Source organism: Bidens hawaiensis, unplaced genomic scaffold (assembly GCF_021521415.1).
Source record: "Bidens hawaiensis isolate Kalapana, Puna unplaced genomic scaffold, B.hawaiensis_p1.1 tig00007137_1, whole genome shotgun sequence".
Lineage (NCBI taxonomy): Eukaryota > Viridiplantae > Streptophyta > Magnoliopsida > Asterales > Asteraceae > Bidens > Bidens hawaiensis.
The window spans coordinates 249,862-269,655 of record NW_027491491.1 but is presented as its reverse complement, the minus strand read 5'-3'; the positions used below and the strand labels follow the sequence as shown (position 1 = coordinate 269,655).

The window sequence follows — 19,794 nt, the reverse complement described above, 5'->3', positions numbered from 1 at the left end:
ATTCCATACATTTCTTTGTTTTTAGTTTTTACTCGTGTCATGTTAAACTTAAAAGTAACTTTCTTTTTTCGTCTTTGTAATCATTCATAAGTGTTGTGTGAGGTTAATAATTTTTTTTAATTCTTCGAAGACCGTTTTTCTGACATGTGGCTTTCAGAATATGTCAGATTTGTTTATTTATGAAGCTTTTGTGAATAGTTCAAGAACTAACCACATTCATGCTGGTCCAAAATAATAAATCTAGCTACATTCATTTCCCTTTTTTTATTTATTAAATGAATAAATTGCTATCATGATTTTACATCTACTTAATTGAATAAATGAGTACTAATGAAGGGCTTTCATAATATATAAGATTTTAATAAAATAGTTGTACACATGAATACAAAGAAATCTTTAAATAAAAATAAAAAACTAATCCTTTCAAAATAAAGTATTTTTTAAGAAACTATTAAATAAGTAAATCAAATATTTATGTTCATTTTCATATGTTTGTTTATCATCTTGAATGAACAAACAATATACTTCTTTTTAACTGAAACTCCATTCAAATATTTATACTTGTCAATATTTATCTAAGAAATAATTTATTTTATCAACTTAGCAAACATACTTCTAATAGCATAACTCTACGACTTTAATAAACAAACATTAAAACCTAAAACAATTGACGATATTTTATTACTTCTTTTATCATGAAGCTGAAATTTATTAAACTCTTCAAAATCCAACCCAAGATCCGACCCGATACACGTTCTTCAAGTACCAATATCTTGTACATGAATTAGTGCGTCCTTATGATTCCTTGTCTTTTTTAATGTGGTTGGTAAAAGCACTCAAATCAACAAAGCCTTGCGACAACCAAATGGTTTTGAAAGGTAAAAATTACTTTAAAGAGAGTTTATTTTAAGTAATTTTCAATCATAACCTTTTGTGATCTACAGAATGAATTGTTGGAACACTTTACTAAAATGTTAAAAATACGAGTACACTTCACATTTTTTTAAATATATAAATGTAATTAAAAATGTGTATAAAATAGTTAATAAATAATAAACGAGCTGAACTCGAACTTTCGTAAGTCAAAATGAACCAAACTCGGGTATAGTCGTGCTCGGCTTGACTCATTACACCCTTGCACATATAAGTCCTAAGGTTGATGGCCCAATAACACTGGTAACGATTTTAAGATAGGTCCTACATGAAATGTGCGGGAAGTAAAAAAATGAAGTTTAAAGGAAATATATTATAGGTTTTTAATAACAAACTTATGTCAATTGAGAAATTTAAACTCAAGACCTCCCAACTTCGTTAGTGTTTTAAAGACTTTATTTTCACCAAGTAAAAAAAAATATATTGAATGTAAAAAATTGAGACCTCGTGATTTTATGATAAAAAAGATGGGATTTTCTATGGGCCCTACTAGGGGAACCCCACACCCTATTATATGCCCCGTATAGGGCTATACGCGGGGTTATACGGGTGTCCATACACGCCGTATAGTGCTATACATGACATATATAGAGACCTATAGCCTTATACGGGGCATATTAACGGATGTTTTAGTAAAATGGAGGGTGTGTATAGAAAAGGATAATATTGTTACCCTGACAAAGCAAAGTACAACCTAATGCTATTCTCTCTATGGCTAGCAATTTGATACTGTTTGTCATCCAATCATTTTACCTTTCAACGCAAGTCTCTAGCATCACATGTTTGTACCACTCAACACACTTCCAAAAAGTATCAAACAAATACATCTGTCCCAAAACTTATGCATCAAACACAAGTACACAATAACAAAAACATACAAAAAACACTTTCTAAATACATACAAACTACAACCCATAACTAACAAATCACAAACCAAACAAACAAGAAAAAACACCACACATTTTTAAATTTTTAAGAATTTGAATCAGTCATCAATGGCTCGGTGAACCTCTTCGTGGTCCGAGCGGGTGACCCCGAGAACGAAAGGCGTTTCTTGGCTAACCCGGCCACTAAACCCTTTTCCGAACTACTTCTCCTTCCTGACCCTAATGGACTTGGACTATGAACCGGACTAGCCATTCGAGACCGAGCCTTGGCAGACATTGTTGAAGCCATGTAACTAGGAACTGTTGGAGACGAGTCGAGGCTCTCGTTATCACACACCGAGCTAGCCCGGCTTTGTCGTCGGTTGCGGTCCGATTGCACGCTGTAGAAGCTAGTGGAGTCTTCATCCACACTTCCCTTTTGGCTTTCGGGCCTGACCCGTGAACTCGATGATGGGGCCCGGGTAGGTGGGGTTGAGGGCGATTGTCTGCTAGGTGGACGGCTAGCCCGTTTGCCCGTTTCTGACCCGGGTTGCGTTTCCCACGGACGCGCAGCCATCCAACGTTCGAGCCAACTCCAGCCCCAGTGTGGATTGTTTGGGTCTAGAAAAGTTGGATTTGGAGAGTTTGTAGAGTTCTTCCACATTTGCTGTTTGACAATAAAACATAACATTATTTTCAATGTTACATTAAATCAAATTATAAATAAATTGCTAGTTAAAAGTTATAGATCTATTAATGAATCAATGCCTGATGAGTATGTGCATAAGCTAATGCTCGTTCTCTACGTATCGCAGCGTCTTGTTTGCTTTGTAAACTCGCTTCGGTTTCTTCTTTCGATTTTCTACTATCATTCCATGTATTTCCTAACTGTAATTCAAATAATTAGATTCTCAAAACAGGAAAAAGATAGTGAATAAATAAAAAATGACACTTACTGAGGATCTAATGTTGTTGAGTTCTTTCTCATGTTTAACAAGAAGTTGTTGTTGTAAAACTCGATTCTCCTCGGACATAAGTATGCGCCTTGACCGAACCTGAGACTGTACCCGATCCAATGTCTGCATACATTTCAAGGTGGATATCGCTTGTCGTTTGACCGATTGACCTTGAATCAATGACTTCAACCTCCCAAGCCCCCTCACGGCCCGCACCGCCCGCCTCGCCTACAATATCATTAAACCACATAAATCAAAATATGAACAAAGTTTCAAGATATAATTCTACAACTTTTATTTAATATATTTAGTAAATATTATTTACCAAGTGCCCGCGATAAGCAGCCTGAATCTTGATGGCTGCGGTTTCTTCTAACGAAATGCCTAGCAACTGGGTTGTGGATGTCAAGCGAACCACCTCAGCGGCAGCATGAGCCGCAGCTACTGCGGCTTCTGCTGCAACTGCAGTGGCATAGGCGACTGAATACGCGTGCTTTCTCTGTTCGTTCTCGGCTTCAATGAGTTTTACATCCGTGGGAGGCGAAAGCGGGACCGGAATAACATGATTCACCAATGCAGCTTCTGTTTGTGAGAAATCTTTATCCAAACTCCTTTTTCCAAACCAATATTTCTTAGAACTCTTTTTATTAGATTTCTGTCATGTTAAAAAAACGCGTATCAGTCGTAAACATAGTAATTTAAAAACAAAAATCTCAAAAAATTAACTTTAGATTATATGACATGATAAGATATACAAACCTTGTCTTTCTTGTCATTGGAATCAGATGGGCTTAAAGCTTTCTTAACTGCAGAAAACCAACTACCTTTCTTTCCCATATTGTGGTCAAATCATCTTCAAAACAATAAGCATCATTAATGATAATATGATATTAAATAAAAAAGGAACATTGTAACTAAACAGAAAATGCAAACATTCATAATAATAATAATAATAATAATACAGTTGAGCACATTTTGGGGGAATGCAAAGGTGAAGTCAGTGTCTTAATTTATTATTACAAAATATGAAAAATAAATCAGAATGAGACGTTTCAGTAGAGAGAATAATGTTGAGAAACTGAGAGATGCACACAAGATTCAAGATACCCACATGAAGTTTACTGACAATATTGTTGTGTGGAGTTGATATATTAAGATAGAACATGCATTTAGTATTGATTTTTGTGTGAGTTAGAAAAGGTTATTAGTTGGTGGTGGAAGAGGTTTTTGGTTGGTTACAGATCTTGTGAATATTTGTATGGAGTTTGAACAAAGGGAGATATGGCAGGACCAACTGATTCAAGAGGGAGAACAACTCACATTTTTTTATTTTTTATTTTCTATACTTAAGTCTCAAAACATATAAAAAATTATGTTTTAGCGAATGTATCATTCATCTGCTAAATTCGTCACGTAATCTTTCTACGTTTACTTATAGAAGATGCGTCAATGATATCGATCAGGTTCAACTGGTTGGAGGTGGAAAGGTTTACCCAGTTATGTGGGGATCCTGCACAGGAGGTCCCAAGTTTGATTTTCGGCTCATGTGCACACTTTGAAATATAGGCAACACCATTGTAAGAGGGATTTAAATAAGACAACTAGTTTCACTTGGCCGTTTAAAACAAACATGATGGCCTACCCACTCGGTAAGACGTTTGGTTTGTCGATCCCAACTTAGTTAGCCGTTCGTTTTTATAATTTTCTTTGGAACCCATTTATGAACACCCTAATGCATTTTACAGATTATACTATTTGATTTTATGCTTTAACGTTCTTTTGATTTGATTTGGTACTCAAAATTGTTGAAACATAATACAAAACAATTAAAAAAAAAGGTTATTTGTCCAAGTTGAATTGTGTTACTTTCAATTTCTGAAATTAAAGTAATTTATAGTGATATAGTTGAAATATAATAAGATAACCCAACCCACATGGATGGAATATAAATGTATGATACAAAGAAAGAACAAACTACTTATTGCATCAATATTTTGTCCTGCACTCATAAATATTTAAGATTTAATCATTTAATCTCAAATATTGTTTTTGCAATAAATAAATAATATCTGATTTTGTTTTTGTCCTGTTAAGTTGTACATGACTTAATTTATTCCATAAAAACATAGCACCATTCCATGGAAGGACCCCCACGTAACGTGTCATGTAAGGACGAAAATATTATTTGAAAGTTGTTTTATGTATTACTTTTACTGTCTTATAGCATATAAAATATTAAATATATAACTAAATTAGAGTATTCTAAATTTATAAAAGAATTCTCTTAGCTTTTATCTTAAAAAAAACCCTTCAAGATTATTCTAAACATTATGCATTTTTGTTAAATATAAAAGATTAGACCAACTCACTCAGCTTTTTACTTTAGTGCAGGTAGTTGAAGATGTTTGAAGACATGGGGATATATGTCTTGTGTTGGAAGGTTTGTTTATTAATGTCATCACATGCTACAGCCAGTTTTTCCCTTTACCATTTATTTTCTGTTATTATGATGAGTACGATGTTATTCTTGGTCAATTAAATTCGTAGATTTCAAAGATATGTTGGTCTCAAATAATATGTTCCAAGCAAACAAATCACTATGTATGTTAGTTAACTAGCTAAAACGGTACATTTTATCTTTTTTGTTATTGCTACCAGCAGTTCAAAAGAAAAAAAAATATTAATGTTTTCTTGTAATTTTGTTTAAGTTAAACAACAGACAAGGGTTTGTTAGAGACATTTGTATCTCTTTATGTACAGCTAAGGAGATTTACAAGTTAATTTCCGTAGAAACAAAATCAGAAATTCATATTGATGGATAATTAATTAATTATACATCTTATGAGTAAGTTATTCACGTATTTGTCCTAAACGTTACTTCTTTTTAGGAAACTACCAAACTTCTTTTTAATGTGTTAAGTTAAACGTCGATAAAACAAAACTTGAATACATTCATAGATTTTTAAAGGTCGTCTCAAACTTTTTTATTTTTGTAACATAAATATTGAATACACGTAAATTTTTTATAAGTTATTTTCTTAAATGAATAGACACAGATCTTGTTCTTTTAGTGTTAGATGAAATTAGCTATAGATATAAAAGGTGTTTTATTAAACGTCAAAACACAAGGCCCTACAAGATTTGGATTATTAAAGGAGAAGTACCAAATGGCTAGTGCCCTTCCCCACGGGTCATTAAACTATTATAGTGACACACCCAAATAAATGTACTATTTTGAAGCAATAATATATACTTTTAAACATAATGTCATAATTTTTTATATGAAATTAGTTATAGGTAAATAAAATGAGATATTATAGGTAACGACTTTTTAAATTTGTTAGCAAGCAAGCATAATCTTCGTATATATCTTCATTGTTACTTGCATGCTTATACAAAGACATACCGGCCATGACAACAATTTTCACGTTATAGTGCAGTTGCAAAATTGAAGAGGTAGGTCCCAGCAGAGCCCAGTTGGACCCGCAAGACTCACCTTGAAGAGGAACGTCTGCGCAGAAACCAACTGGATCCGCAGGACCAACCATGCTCAGAGACGTGACGTCCTTACGCGCAGTACGCAAGCTGGTCCCGCAGGAAATGCCTCCCAATGGTGAAGGACTCCGCCTGTCCCCGCAGCCTCGGATACAAGCCATCAGGGAAGGCCACCCGCGCAGCAAGGCTACACGCACAAGGCACTTAGCTCTCAATCACTCAGTGTCACCTGAAGGAATGAGCAAAGCCGGGAACAATCCCGCACAAGGGCGGGAGGGGGAATACTCCCGCCCAAATAAGCCAGTCCGTACGATACAGGAAGATCTTCTGTACTGTACCTGACGAGGTATGGGAAAAAGATCTAGCTAAAGAGACGACAGCTTACTGACACAGTATGGCGAGCAGCATGCTCCTGTACTGTGTCACTATTAGCCGCTGCCTACTCACCAACTACTGCCATACCACGTGCGTAGCCGGCAGTTGGTGGAAAAGGAATAGTACACAGCAGGCCTGGTCACTATCAGCCGCTGCCTACCCACCAACTACCAGCAGGGCACGTGCGTAGGCCACTGTTGGTGGAACAGGAACACTGTTGCAGCCGGCCATACCTCCTTGGAAACCTACCTTCGGCTATAAATACCCCAAATGGTATGACCATCTTATCTTATCTTGTATCATCATATATACCTGATATATGCTCTAGCAATCTCTTAATATACACTTATATTTAAAGAGCAATCTAGTCTGATTCTCACACCGGAGGGTGGTCACAAGGAGGAACCCCCCCCCCCTTCTCAGTGACAAGCTCACGGTGTCTGTTTTGCAGGTTATCAGAAGAACCATCTTCTCAGGGTCTAACCCCTCGTGGGAAACATCTATCTAACCCCCAGGTTACCAGTAATCTGCCCGGGGTCCGGTTAGTGTTTCTTCATTGGCGCCATCCGTGCATAAAGCTAGAACTTCATTTTTCTCCAGTTTTTTCAAACTTCTAAGATGGTTAAAGAAACTCCGGTAACCACAACCCCAGCTACTGGGGGGAATACCGGCAACACAGTTTTTACAAACACTACCCCAGCTACCCAAGCCGGGGCAAGTGAAGTAAATTTTACGAACACTACCCCAGTTACCCAAGCTGGGGCAAGTGCAGTAAATAATCGCTCACTGGGAATCACCGATACCCAGTTAGAGAAACGAACAAGACTCCCCCGCCAAACACTCGATGAAGTTAAGGCATGGGCGGAGGCACGACAGAGGGAATTCCAAGCTGAGTTGGACGAACGCTTGCGTTCCGTCCAACAGGCTGACGAATTCGAAGATTACTTCGATGACTCGGAGGAATCCGACTCCGACGCGAACCCTCGCCAAAGGGCAAAAGGGAAGCGTAAGGAAACGGATCCCCAACCGAGAAGGCATTTTGGACAAGCCTTCAAACCAAAAAGCACAGGTGGAAGTCCGCGAGACTTCTCCAAAACATTCAGACCAAACGTTGCAAATGCGGGAACGTCCAAATTTGCAAGGGACATTGCAGAAGCAATCGCCCCTAAAAGTGCCAAACAAATGTCCAGCATAGGCACATATGATGGTATATCTGATCCAGACGATCATTTGAACAGGTTCATAGCGGGGGCAACCGTCAGTAGTTGGACGGAACCAACATGGTGTTACATGTTCCAAATGACGCTGGTCGGGGCTGCTAGAGCATGGTTCGACCGTCTACCGGTCAACCACATCTACGACTGGGCCGACTTCCAAGAGAAGTTTAGCCAACACTTCAGCCAGCAAAGAAAGTATACCGAGGAGCAATGGACAATCCTCAAGTGCATTCGAGAAAAAGATGAATCTTTGCTGGACTTCATCACTCGCTTCAACTCGAAGAAGCTAAGTCTGGGTAATATCAGCGAAGATCTTGTTCGCGCTGCCTTTATCCAGGGCGCGAACGACCCAGAGCTCATCCGCACCTTAACGGGTAAAGATGGCATGCCATCCACATGGGATGCCATCATGACAGCAGCTAAACGCTTTGCGGAAACAGAAAAGCAATTGGGTAGAGATCTCCCACAGAGCACAAACCTCTACACCCAGAAAACAAGGGAAGAGAACGTCCTTACCGCCCGATTAAACAAAAAGCGGAAGCTAGGCATTTGGCAGTCAAGGGTAAACTTTGACACCTCATCCGGCTTGCAGCATCGGTTAGGTGGAAGGGATAGCGTACAGTCCAACAAGAACTCCAGATGGACGCCGCTCACCAAAAGCGTCACCGAGATATTCGCCACCGAGGAGCTCCCATGGCCAAAGCCTCAAATAATCCGACATCGCCACAATGCTGATCGGAGCAAGTACTGTGACTTTCACAGGACAAAAGGCCACAACACCGAAGAATGCATAGATGTGAAGGACATGGTCGAAGCATTCGTCAGAGATGGGACGCTCGCGCACCTCGTGGCGCAATGAACGCTGAGCAGGCTGATGCGTGTAGAACCCCAGCTGGGAAAAACACGAATAAAATTCCAGCTTCAATGTGGAGACTACATGCTGCGTAAAGAACGAGATCCCGAACCAGGTGCGTATCGGCTCGATGGCACTCCCATCCCAACATGGAAGGGAGCTCATTTACACAGTTTGCATGTAAATCAATTCCAAATTTGTAAAGAAAAGGCCAAGAGCCACTTCTAATGGAAACGATTCTCCTTAAAACATTGACGCTGATGATTTTACATTTTTATGAACTATCAACACGGATATGCCGGTTTTCACCGCATAAATGCGTGGAAAGTCGTTGCGTGGGGAAGACGGCAAAACCCGCATAAACCCAATAAACGACAAACCTTCACGCAGGTCACTCGAAGGGGAAAAGTTCAGTCCCATTAAATGAAAGTGCCGGTCTATCCGCATGAATCATGAAAAAGGGAACTGAACACTAACCTATTGACAGACGCGCGTCGAACGGTTCAAGACAATTTCTAACAAAAGATGAGGAAAACCTACACGCAGGTCAGATGGTAAAGTTTAGCCATCCTACTACGTGCAAGTGACGGTCCTACCCGCACAATCACGGAAGAGGAAGCAAAACTTCACACCTATCTACCACGTTCAAAGGTTAACTTATCCTCAAAAGATAAGGAAAACCTACACGCAGGCCAGATGGTAAAGTTTAGCCATCCTACTACGTGCAAGTGACGGTCCTACCCGCACAATCAAGGAAGAGGAAGCAAAACTTCACACCTATCTACCACGTTCAAAGGTTAACTTATCCTCAAAAGATGAGGAAAACCTACACGCAGGTCAGATGGTAAAGTTTAGCCATCCTACTACGTGCAAGTGACGGTCCTACCCGCACAATCACGGAAGAGGAAGCAAAACTTCACACCTATCTACCACGTTCAAAGGTTAACTTATCCTCAAAAGATGAGGAAAACCTACACGCAGGTCAGATGGTAAAGTTTAGCCATCCTACTACGTGCAAGTGACGGTCCTACCCGCACAATCACGGAAGAGGAAGCAAAACTTCACACCTATCTACCACGTTCAAAGGTTAACTTATCCTCAAAAGATGAGGAAAACCTACACGCAGGTCAGATGGTAAAGTTTAGCCATCCTACTACGTGCAAGTGACGGTCCTACCCGCACAATCACGGAAGAGGAAACAACACTTCACACCAGTCTACCACGTTCAAAGGTTAACTTATCCTCAAAAGATGAGGAAAACCTACACGCAGGTCAGATGGTAAAGTTTAGCCATCCTACTACGTGCAAGTGACGGTCCTACCCGCACAATCACGGAAGAGGAAGCAAAACTTCACACCTATCTACCACGTTCAAAGGTTAACTTATCCTCAAAAGATGAGGAAAACCTACACGCAGGTCAGATGGTAAAGTTTAGCCATCCTACTACGTGCAAGTGACGGTCCTACCCGCACAATCACGGAAGAGGAAACAACACTTCACACCAGTCTACCACGTTCAAATGTTAACTTATCCTCAAAAGATGAGGAAAACCTACACGCAGGTCAGATGGTAAAGTTTAGCCATCCTATTACGTGCAAGTGACGGTCCTACCCGCACAATCACGGAAGAGGAAGCAAAACTTCACAGCTATCTACCACGTTCAAAGGTTAACTTATTCTAAACACTTGGAAAATAGCTAATTTAAACTAAAGTATGCAAGTCATACAACGTTTACAAAGCAAGGAACCCAACGAAAGTAGCGGTCTTACCCGCACAAATATTTATATTTCATAAGTATTCATTACAAGAATGGCCGGGTAACTACCCGCCTACAAGAAAATAAACCTATACAAGCTAAATCTATCCTAGCAGCGGGAAGGGATCTTCAGGATCAGGCTTCAGGGCCACTTCCACTTGGACCAGCCCCATCAGTAGAGCGCGGCAGTTCAAGGAAAGCCTTAAGGATAGCTAGCCCATCATCAGCAGCAGCAACTTCATTCACCTTCTCCACCACCGGATGCGGGAAGGCGGCATACTGATTCACTGCTTGGTCGTAAACAGCTTCAGTATCAACATTGTACAAAGGGAAGTTGGATGGCGGGACGCCTTTCTCAACGAACCCTAGACCAAGCAGGAAGCCGACCTTTTCCCCATCCTCGTGAGAAGCGTTGAGGGCTGCGCTCATAGCATCGTCGTAAGATGTCTCTGAGAAGACCCGATGCACAACCTACAAAGAAAATATACAAGTGTCAAACCTTTTCTATTTACAAAGAAAAGCGTAAAGACATGAAAACATACCTGAGACAACGCTTCTCGAAGAAGCCATTCCTTGGCAGCCAGAGCTTCTTGGAGGGCAGCTTGAGCTTCGTTACGGGCGCGTTCGGCTTCACTCTTGTTGAGGTTGGCAAGCAACACCTCTTTAGCCGCAGCCTCTTCGACGCCCTTTAGCTTACGCTCGGTATGGTCAAGCACCCCCCTCTGGTCCAGGATTTCTTGAAGCTTCTTAGCATCCTCCATTGCCAAGGCATCATGAGCCTGCTGGAGAGCCTCTAATTTTGCTTTAAGCTCTTCATTCTCCACGCGTAGAGGCTCAGCAACAGCTTCAGCCTTGGTGGCCCTCTCGGTTGCGTTCCTCGCAGTTTCCTTAGCCAGCCGAAGCTGTTCATTAACAGCTTGGGCAGCCTTGGAACGGGCCTCGAGTCGAGCCTGAACTTCAACCTCAAGGGCCTTGAAGGCCTTCTCCTTCTCCGCAGCCGCTGCGGAGAGTTTTTGGTTCTCCTCCCGGATAGCCCGCGCCTGAGCTACTTCTTTAGCGCGAGATGCTTTTAACTTGTCGTTTTCACGACAAAGCAGCTCGACGCGCGGCTGCATCCGGGCGAGGAGAACCCGAAGCTCATTGCTTAGCCTACCCTCCTGGTAGCTAGCCATGGCTTCCCCCAACGCACCACTGGGAGCAGCGTGACGAGCCCATTCCACGCACTCCACAGGGGTACGAAGGGTTGTTCCTCGGCGTATGTTCCATCGCGGAACATACACTTCATTGGAATCCGACACTGCAGAAAACAAAAGGCAGTTAGGAAAAGATGATAAAAAATATATAAGTGAAAAAGGGCCAAAGGAACCCTACGCACCTGTAGGGTCTATAACAGGCCGATAGCCGCCGAACCCATCACCTGAACCCAAAGGAAACCCATCCAAAAGGTCAGGCAGATGGGAAGGTGGCAAAGATTGGAGAGAACCCCCATGTGTACCTGATGGACCGGCCATCGTTGCCGGTGGCGGGGGCATGGTAGCAGCCGCCGCAGTCGCTGCCGCAGAATCCGCAGCAATAGTAACCGCCGGCTCGGTGAAGGATGCTGTAAAAATCGCACTCACGGCCGGCGGTGACGTCATCTCGGCTGGAACAGTCGGCTCAAAGGAGTGAGCAACTGGACCAGCGGAAGCAGGCGCAGGCGCCTGGGTCGTCGCCTCAGGTAGGCTGACCAAGCCTACCGTCATTGGCGGAGAAGTACTACTCTGCACTCCACCCTGGAATGCGTCAACATCCACGCCTGCACAAAGAAGATAAGTGGTAAAACGATATTAAACTATGAAGATAAAAGCTAAAGGAAAGTTGTACTTACGGGTTTTCTTGAGCCTAAAGGTACGGAGAGGCGGGGACGGACCCGATGGAGCCGGCCTCTTTGCGCCGGTCACCGTCGTCTTCTTGGGCTCTCCGGAGGTGACTGCCGCAACTTCCGGAGCAGTGGTCTTTTCAACACCGGGATTCCCCGCCACCTCTTCGCTCTCAGCCTCCGAGTCAGACAGAGGCACCGGATCGGCAGTGGAGGCCACCTTCTCCTTTCCCTTCCCGCCGGCAGCTTTCTTCTTCCGCACCAACGGAGGACCATCTGCGGATTCCTCATCAGAACATACGATTAGAGGAATTCCAGCAGAGGTTTCAGCATTGAGGGGTACAGGGTCGAAGAGCGCCTTACCTGGCCGACGGGCGCTAACGATCTCATGGCCTTGCGGATAGACCTCCACGAACCGATCCGCCGTTTGTTCCAGGATGGGCAACTTGTTCTCGTCCAGAGCGCGAGTACCCATCCGAGCGGGACCGTCAGTCTCCCGCGGGTTTAGGAGCGACTGCAAGTCGTTCCCCTCTGAAATAAACAGGAAAAAAGTTAGAAGAAATTCTAAATCAACAAAAAGAAAGAAAGCATACCGTAAGGAACAGAGTTCGAACCGTATTCGAGGACGATGGGGATCTTTTGCGCATCGGCAGCCTTCCACACCCGGCTCATCCCCAACATCACCATCCCGGACTCCGCAAACCGGTAAACCGGAGATTGGACCCGAGATATCTTAGAAAACCATTCCGCCTCCTGGTAGCTGGAGGCGTGAAGGCTTGGGAGCGCTTGCCCGTTCTTGAATTTCATGGCAATGGGGATGGCGCGAGCGGATATGAAAAAGAACTCTCGCTTCCACGAGCGAAGGCTGCGCTCGGTCGCGCAAATCTTCAAACCCTTAATCCGGGTTGTCAACGTGTACCACCCCTGGATGCACCTCCAAGTGTAGAAGGTCATCAGGCGGTCAACGTAGGGCTCAACGCCCAAAATCCGGCACACCCACTCGAAATGGCGAATCTTGGCGATCGCCATGGGGTGCAACTCGGTCAAATGAACACCGTGTCTCTCAAGGACACGGTAAACAAACTTTGTCAATGGGAACCTAAGATTCCCATAGACAAAGAATGCAGCATAAACCCCGATCTTGCCTCTGGGGGCATCGTACACGGTCTGATGGGGTTCAGGAAACTCAGGCTCGAGAGACTCGAGCATGAACTTCCTGACAACATACCGGTACAGATCGCCAGGCAGAGCACACTGGCACTCGCCAGCAGTACTCTTGTCATCGGCTGCAGATTCAGCATCACGAGACGACATCTTGTGAAGGAAAGAAGAAAGCGATTTCGAGAGAATGCTTGCCTGAAAAGGGGAGTATTCGCCGGAAATCGCTTAAAAAGATGAAGAGAAGAGTGAAAGTGTGGATTACAAAGAGCCCTCTACCCCTTTATATACTAATCGCAATTAATGCGATGAAATTAATGCGGAAGAGAGAGAAAACGAAGGTGCAATGAAACTATGACACGTGGCAAAAAGCAAGCTGGCAACAGCTGTTGACAGGACGCATACCATTAATTTCGCGGCCACGCGCCCGAAAAATCGCGCCCACGCGCCTGAAAAGGCGTCTGGAATGACCATGTACTGTCACGTCACCATAACTTCCTGCACGATCTGACACAGTCAGAAGAAACCGTCGCACGACGTTTCAGAGTTTTGGACTGTTCTTCTTTCCACCAACTCTTCGAATTTCAAAATTCAAAATCCAAAAAGATCAAAAAGTAGGCGGGAAAATACCCCTTACCTTGGCAAACAAGTAACCGTAAGACGGATGCGGGTACAGTGTTAAGGCAAAACCCTTCACATACCTAGCACCCGCAGGAAATTGAAGCCAAGAAAACCTTGGCGAACAAGTAACCGTAAGACGGATGCGGGTACAGTGTTAAGGCAAAACCCTTCACATACCTAGCACCCGCAGGGAATTGAAGCCAAGAAAACCTTGGCGAACAAGTAACCGTAAGACGGATGCGGGTACAGTGTTAAGGCAAAACCCTTCACATACCTAGCACCCGCAGGGAATTGAAGCCAAAAAAACCTTGGCGAACAAGTAACCGTAAGACGGATGCGGGTACAGTGTTAAGGCAAAACCCTTCACAAACCTAGCACCAGCAGGGAATTGAAGCCAAGTACCTTGGCAAACAAGTAACTATAAGACGGCTGCGGGTACAGTGTTAAGGCAAAACCCTTCACATACCTAGCACCCGCAGGGAATTGAAGCCAAGTACCTCGGCAACCAAGTAACTATAAGACGGCTGCGGGTACAGTGTTAAGGCAAAACCCTTCACATACCTAGCACCCGCAGGGAATTGACGCCAGGAATACCTTGGAAGTAAAGTAACCGTAAGACGAGCGCAGGTACAGTGTTAAGGCAAAACCCTTCACGTACCTAGCGCTCCGCTGGGAATTGAAACCAAGAAGGATCTTCTGGGCAATGCTTGCGGAAACGGAAATAACATCCCCGCATAGCGGGAACGTCGAGAACTACGTTGTTTGAAGCTCCAGGATGGAATTGGTGGCTTTAACATAATTGATCACTATGTTCAACACTACCAAAACCTCAGGGAGAATCCATACAAGTGGAACTCAACGCGCCTGACTTGCGAGGAGGTTACAGACCTGCCCGCATCATACCCAAAGACCAAGCAGGAAACTCGGGAATTTCTGCAAGTGACAAGGACTTCCGCAGGAGGAATCCCCATGGAAAACCTTAAAAAACCCTTTTCAAAAACCCTTTGCTTAAAGTCCAAAAGTTCACCTCACTTTATTAAACACTCATGAGAAGAACATTGGACTGGGGGGACTTGAAGAGGTAGGTCCCAGCAGAGCCCAGTTGGACCCGCAAGACTCACCTTGAAGAGGAACGTCTGCGCAGAAACCAACTGGATCCGCAGGACCAACCATGCTCAGAGACGTGACGTCCTTACGCGCAGTACGCAAGCTGGTCCCGCAGGAAATGCCTCCCAATGGTGAAGGACTCCGCCTGTCCCCGCAGCCTCGGATACAAGCAATCAGGGAAGGCCACCCGCGCAGCAAGGCTACACGCACAAGGCACTTAGCTCTCAATCACTCAGTGTCACCTGAAGGAATGAGCAAAGCCGGGAACAATCCCGCACAAGGGCGGGAGGGGGAATACTCCCGCCCAAATAAGCCAGTCCGTACGATACAGGAAGATCTTCTGTACTGTACCTGTCGAGGTATGGGAAAAAGATCTAACTAAAGAGACGACAGCTTACTGACACAGTATGGCGAGCAGCATGCTCCTGTACTGTGTCACTATTAGCCGCTGCCTACTCACCAACTACTGCCATACAACGTGCGTAGCCGGCAGTTGGTGGAAAAGGAATAGTACACAGCAGGCCTGGTCACTATCAGCCGCTGCCTACCCACCAACTACCAGCAGGGCACGTGCGTAGGCCACTGTTGGTGGAACAGGAACACTGTTGCAGCCGGCCATACCTCCTTGGAAACCTACCTTCGGCTATAAATACCCCAAATGGTATGACCATCTTATCTTATCTTGTATCATCATATATACCTGATATCTGCTCTAGCAATCTCTTAATATACACTTATATTTAAAGAGCAATCTAGTCTGATTCTCACGCCGGAGGGTGGTCACAAGGAGGAACCCCCCCCCCCTTCTCAGTGACAAGCTCACGGTGTCTGTTTTGCAGGTTATCAGAAGAACCATCTTCTCAGGGTCTAACCCCTCGTGGGAAACATCTATCTAACCCCCAGGTTACCAGTAATCTGCCCGGGGTCCGGTTAGTGTTTCTTCAAAAATATAGAGGGGGTGTTGGTGTTTTCAAAACAACACGGCTTCATAGTCTTTACATTGTTATATGTTTCGTTCTAATATCGTCTTTGTTGACAAAGTGACTGACTTTTTCCAATATTTAGTCATGTTATGTATAACCCAACCTTCCATCTAGAGATGTTACACAACACATAGGGATCTTCTATCTAATTTACAAAACGTAACCGGCTGCTAAATACGACACAATTAAATCAAAAAAAAAAAATAAAAATAAGACAGGCCCAATATTTCTGTTATTGGGCTTCGGTAATCTTCCAAAATAAAAAAAATTATTTAGTTATTTAATACAGAGGGCTGAGGGGTTGTCACTTGTCACTTGTCACTTGTCACCAATATTGGGCTTTGTAACATTTATCAATATTCGAATACAAGGAGAAACACTGTGAAATGATCAATACTAGAAGTCTAGAAGTGATTCTTTTAAGTTAAAGATACGATTTACAATCCTACAATATGCATAATAGAAAATTTAATCGGGTTCGGACCCACTATGATTGCCACAGTAGCTAAATTTGGATTTGTTGTTGCGGGTCATAATATATATATCATATTTCCTGGTTCTCGATTCCTTTGTCATTTACATTATATTCAAACATGTCGAGGAAAATGTTCTTTATTATTCAAACTAATACTATGTATTATTAAAGGGAAGAAGAAATATAATCAAAGACGAAGAATGTTTGTTGAAAATATTCTTTTTGATATTTTCTTTTTATAATATTAATAACAGGGCTGCCATGAGAATTCACGTGCTCTAACCGAGCTGGAAAAAAATATGTCCATTGAGCCTTAACGTACTAAATAATGTACACGCATTTTTTATACACCGATTAAAGTTGTGACAATTAACATAACAATTAGCAAAATCATATAAATTAATTTTTGACATATTGAATAGACCAATAGCTAACTGAGGATTTGTGAAGCTCTCATAACATTCTTGATAGGAAATTGGTGAATCAACCATTCGGAATTTATGTTCTCTAATATTCCGTTCTCGATAATCATCACCAACTCGTTAAGTCTTTCTTGGGACATTCTGGATCGTAAATAAGATTTCAGTTTCCATAATTTTGAAAAACTCATTTCTGCAAATGCTACCGTGACTGTTGGTATTCGAAGTTGACTTTATTGTTATCCCGCCTATTCGTTTCTTTTTTATTATTTATTTAACTTTTATTGATTAACTAAAAAGTAATGGGTCTTTTTTTCAATTTTTAATATGCCTATAAGTTTTTGGGTAATTTAGTTTGAGCATTATAAAAAAAAGTGGGATTAAGCGTTCGAGTATATAATATATTTAAAATCGAGAATTTAAAAAAAATTGTGCCCACGAAAAAGAACATGCCCTGACCGGATGCCCGCATGCACACCCTTAAAGCCGGCCTTGTTAATAACTAGTGTGATTTTGTCAAGTGTTTTGACTGTAATTCGTTCTGCTAAGGAATTTGGTACACGCATAACACATAAAATAAATGTTTACAATGATATCAAAGTTAATCAAATAAAATTGTTGTTGTGTTGGTCTTGGTAGTGAAATGTCTAGTTATTGTTGTAAACTTACGAATCTTTTCCAAATTACACATTTAGATTTTAGGATTTGACTGAAGTGTTTTTTGGGAGTTGTGATTTTTGTTGATGTAGTTTTTTTTTAAATATTTATCGGGAGTGTAAAAAATGTGAAAATTAATAATGAGGCAATAGGATCCAAGAGGGGACTGAAGCAAGATTCGATATGATCATATGATTTGTGTTATTGTTTTTCGATCCTACTAGGTTAACTGAATCTGATTGTGGTTGAGGTAAAGCTTTGAAGTGGTCTACGTACAGCTATTGTCGAAGTGTGTGACCGGGATGGTGGTTGTTTATGAAATAGCACTAATATATTGAGTGACATCGACAACAACCACATGATATTATTATAAACAGTTATCAGTGACATACACAGCGATAATTTTATCGACATCATAGAACCAATTATACTAGTTGAACCAGTAATACACACACATTTGAATAAAACCAAACCGTGTGGATCGATCGAGCAATGGAGGATTATTTAAATATTAATGTTTCAACTCGTTTATTTAGTAAAAGTATTATAGATGTATCATAAATAGCTAATAATATATCTTTTGAAATTTTGATCATTAATCTAATGACTCTTTCCTTTAGTTAGTTAAAGAAAAATATATATGATTGACATTGTGAAAATATGGGTCAAGTTATCGTACAAATCCTTAACGTATGTGAATCACGCTCAAAGGCAAAAACAAAACGCTCAAAGGCAAAATACAAAAACGCTCAAGAAAATCGTAATACGCTTAAAACGGGTTTTGTGAAGAAAAGTAAAAAAATTGATCAATTAACAATCCAATCTGGGTTTTTTTTCCGGTGAATCGATGATTAATTGTGTAATATCCGAAAATTTAAAAGGGCCTAATATAATAAATATGATAAAGTATTACGATAGATGATTATATTGGGTCTTTAACGTTTTGAACGTTGGACGTTTGATATTAATTTTAAAGTGTAAATAATGAATATATATGAATTGCAATGATGCTAGTAACATAATAATAATTTATGTTGTGACAAAATAAATAATACGAACTCAAATTACAATTGTATTATATATATAGGGGTATGTTAAAATAAAAAGAGATAGTTTCCTAGGAATACTAAGAATAAACCATAGCCATTGGATCATGTTAATCAATGGTTGATATTTAAAATCACCAATAGCCGACATAGTTTCCTAGAATTATTCTTTCATCATCATTTGAAATGCCAAATATCAAAAATTGACTGGTTCTTACCATTCTTAGGAAACTCCTTATTCTTATTTGAACCCTTATATATATATATATATATATATATATATATATATATATATATATATATATATATATAATATTGCAATCTGAATGAAATCAAAATGTGACTCCATATGCAACACATAGTTAATAATAATAATAATAATAATAATAATAATAATAGAAGAAGAAAAGGAATTGTAAAGGAAGTTAACATGTACAGCCATCATCTTCATCATTCCTAAAATTCGATAAAATGGCATGCAATTTGTTTTGTTTTTAAACTTCAAAATCAACATGTAATATTATCTAATAAATAAATATAACCAGTGCATGGTTAATACTAATATAATAATAAATGTGAAACCCAAATTGAAGAATACATAAACTACAACTTTGGCAGCCGACTTATCAACAAATTGTTAGATATTATCAATTGTTATTATCGCAAAGTTTACGGGAAACTCGTTTAAATATACACGAATACCTAAACAATTTCTTTTATCAAACCCTATATCGCATCCTCCTCTGCCCACCGTATACCCCACCACCGCAGCCGCCTGCGAATCGCCGGAGAAACCGCAGCCACCGCTACACGGGTTCTCGCTGACGCAGCTAGTAGTCATACACCATCGCTCGCCGCCGCTCTCTGTGTTTCCGCATTAGGCTGCTGCCACCGGGAACTCGCTAAGTACCGCCACCGTTGAAGGTAACTGTCTAATATATGACTGATTCTGCTAATTGTTCCCTTCTCGTTGTTTTCTCCTGTTACTTTGAATGTGAAAGATAGGTCTTAAACTTGAG

At 41.4% G+C, this 19,794-nt stretch overlaps 1 protein-coding gene across 4 annotated transcripts; it reads right to left on the bottom strand.

Moving 5' to 3' along the window:
* Positions 1 to 1,646: 1,646 nt before the first annotated feature.
* Positions 1,647 to 4,037, bottom strand: LOC143634606 (protein IQ-DOMAIN 3-like). Of its 4 annotated transcripts, none has more exons than XM_077102643.1 (6): positions 3,867 to 4,037; positions 3,497 to 3,608; positions 3,081 to 3,393; positions 2,756 to 2,983; positions 2,568 to 2,687; positions 1,647 to 2,466 (listed from the first exon to the last, which is right to left on the bottom strand). In XM_077102643.1, the coding sequence occupies exons 2-6, from the start codon at positions 3,529 to 3,531 to the stop codon at positions 1,906 to 1,908; spliced, it is 1,257 nt and encodes a 418-aa protein (XP_076958758.1). In that variant the 5' UTR covers positions 3,532 to 3,608; positions 3,867 to 4,037; the 3' UTR covers positions 1,647 to 1,905. The 4 variants fall into 4 exon arrangements, with proteins under 4 accessions (XP_076958758.1, XP_076958756.1, XP_076958757.1 ...); XM_077102641.1 differs by having other exon boundaries at positions 3,081 to 3,410; positions 3,515 to 3,608; XM_077102642.1 differs by having other exon boundaries at positions 3,497 to 4,037.
* Positions 4,038 to 19,794: the final 15,757 nt, after the last annotated feature.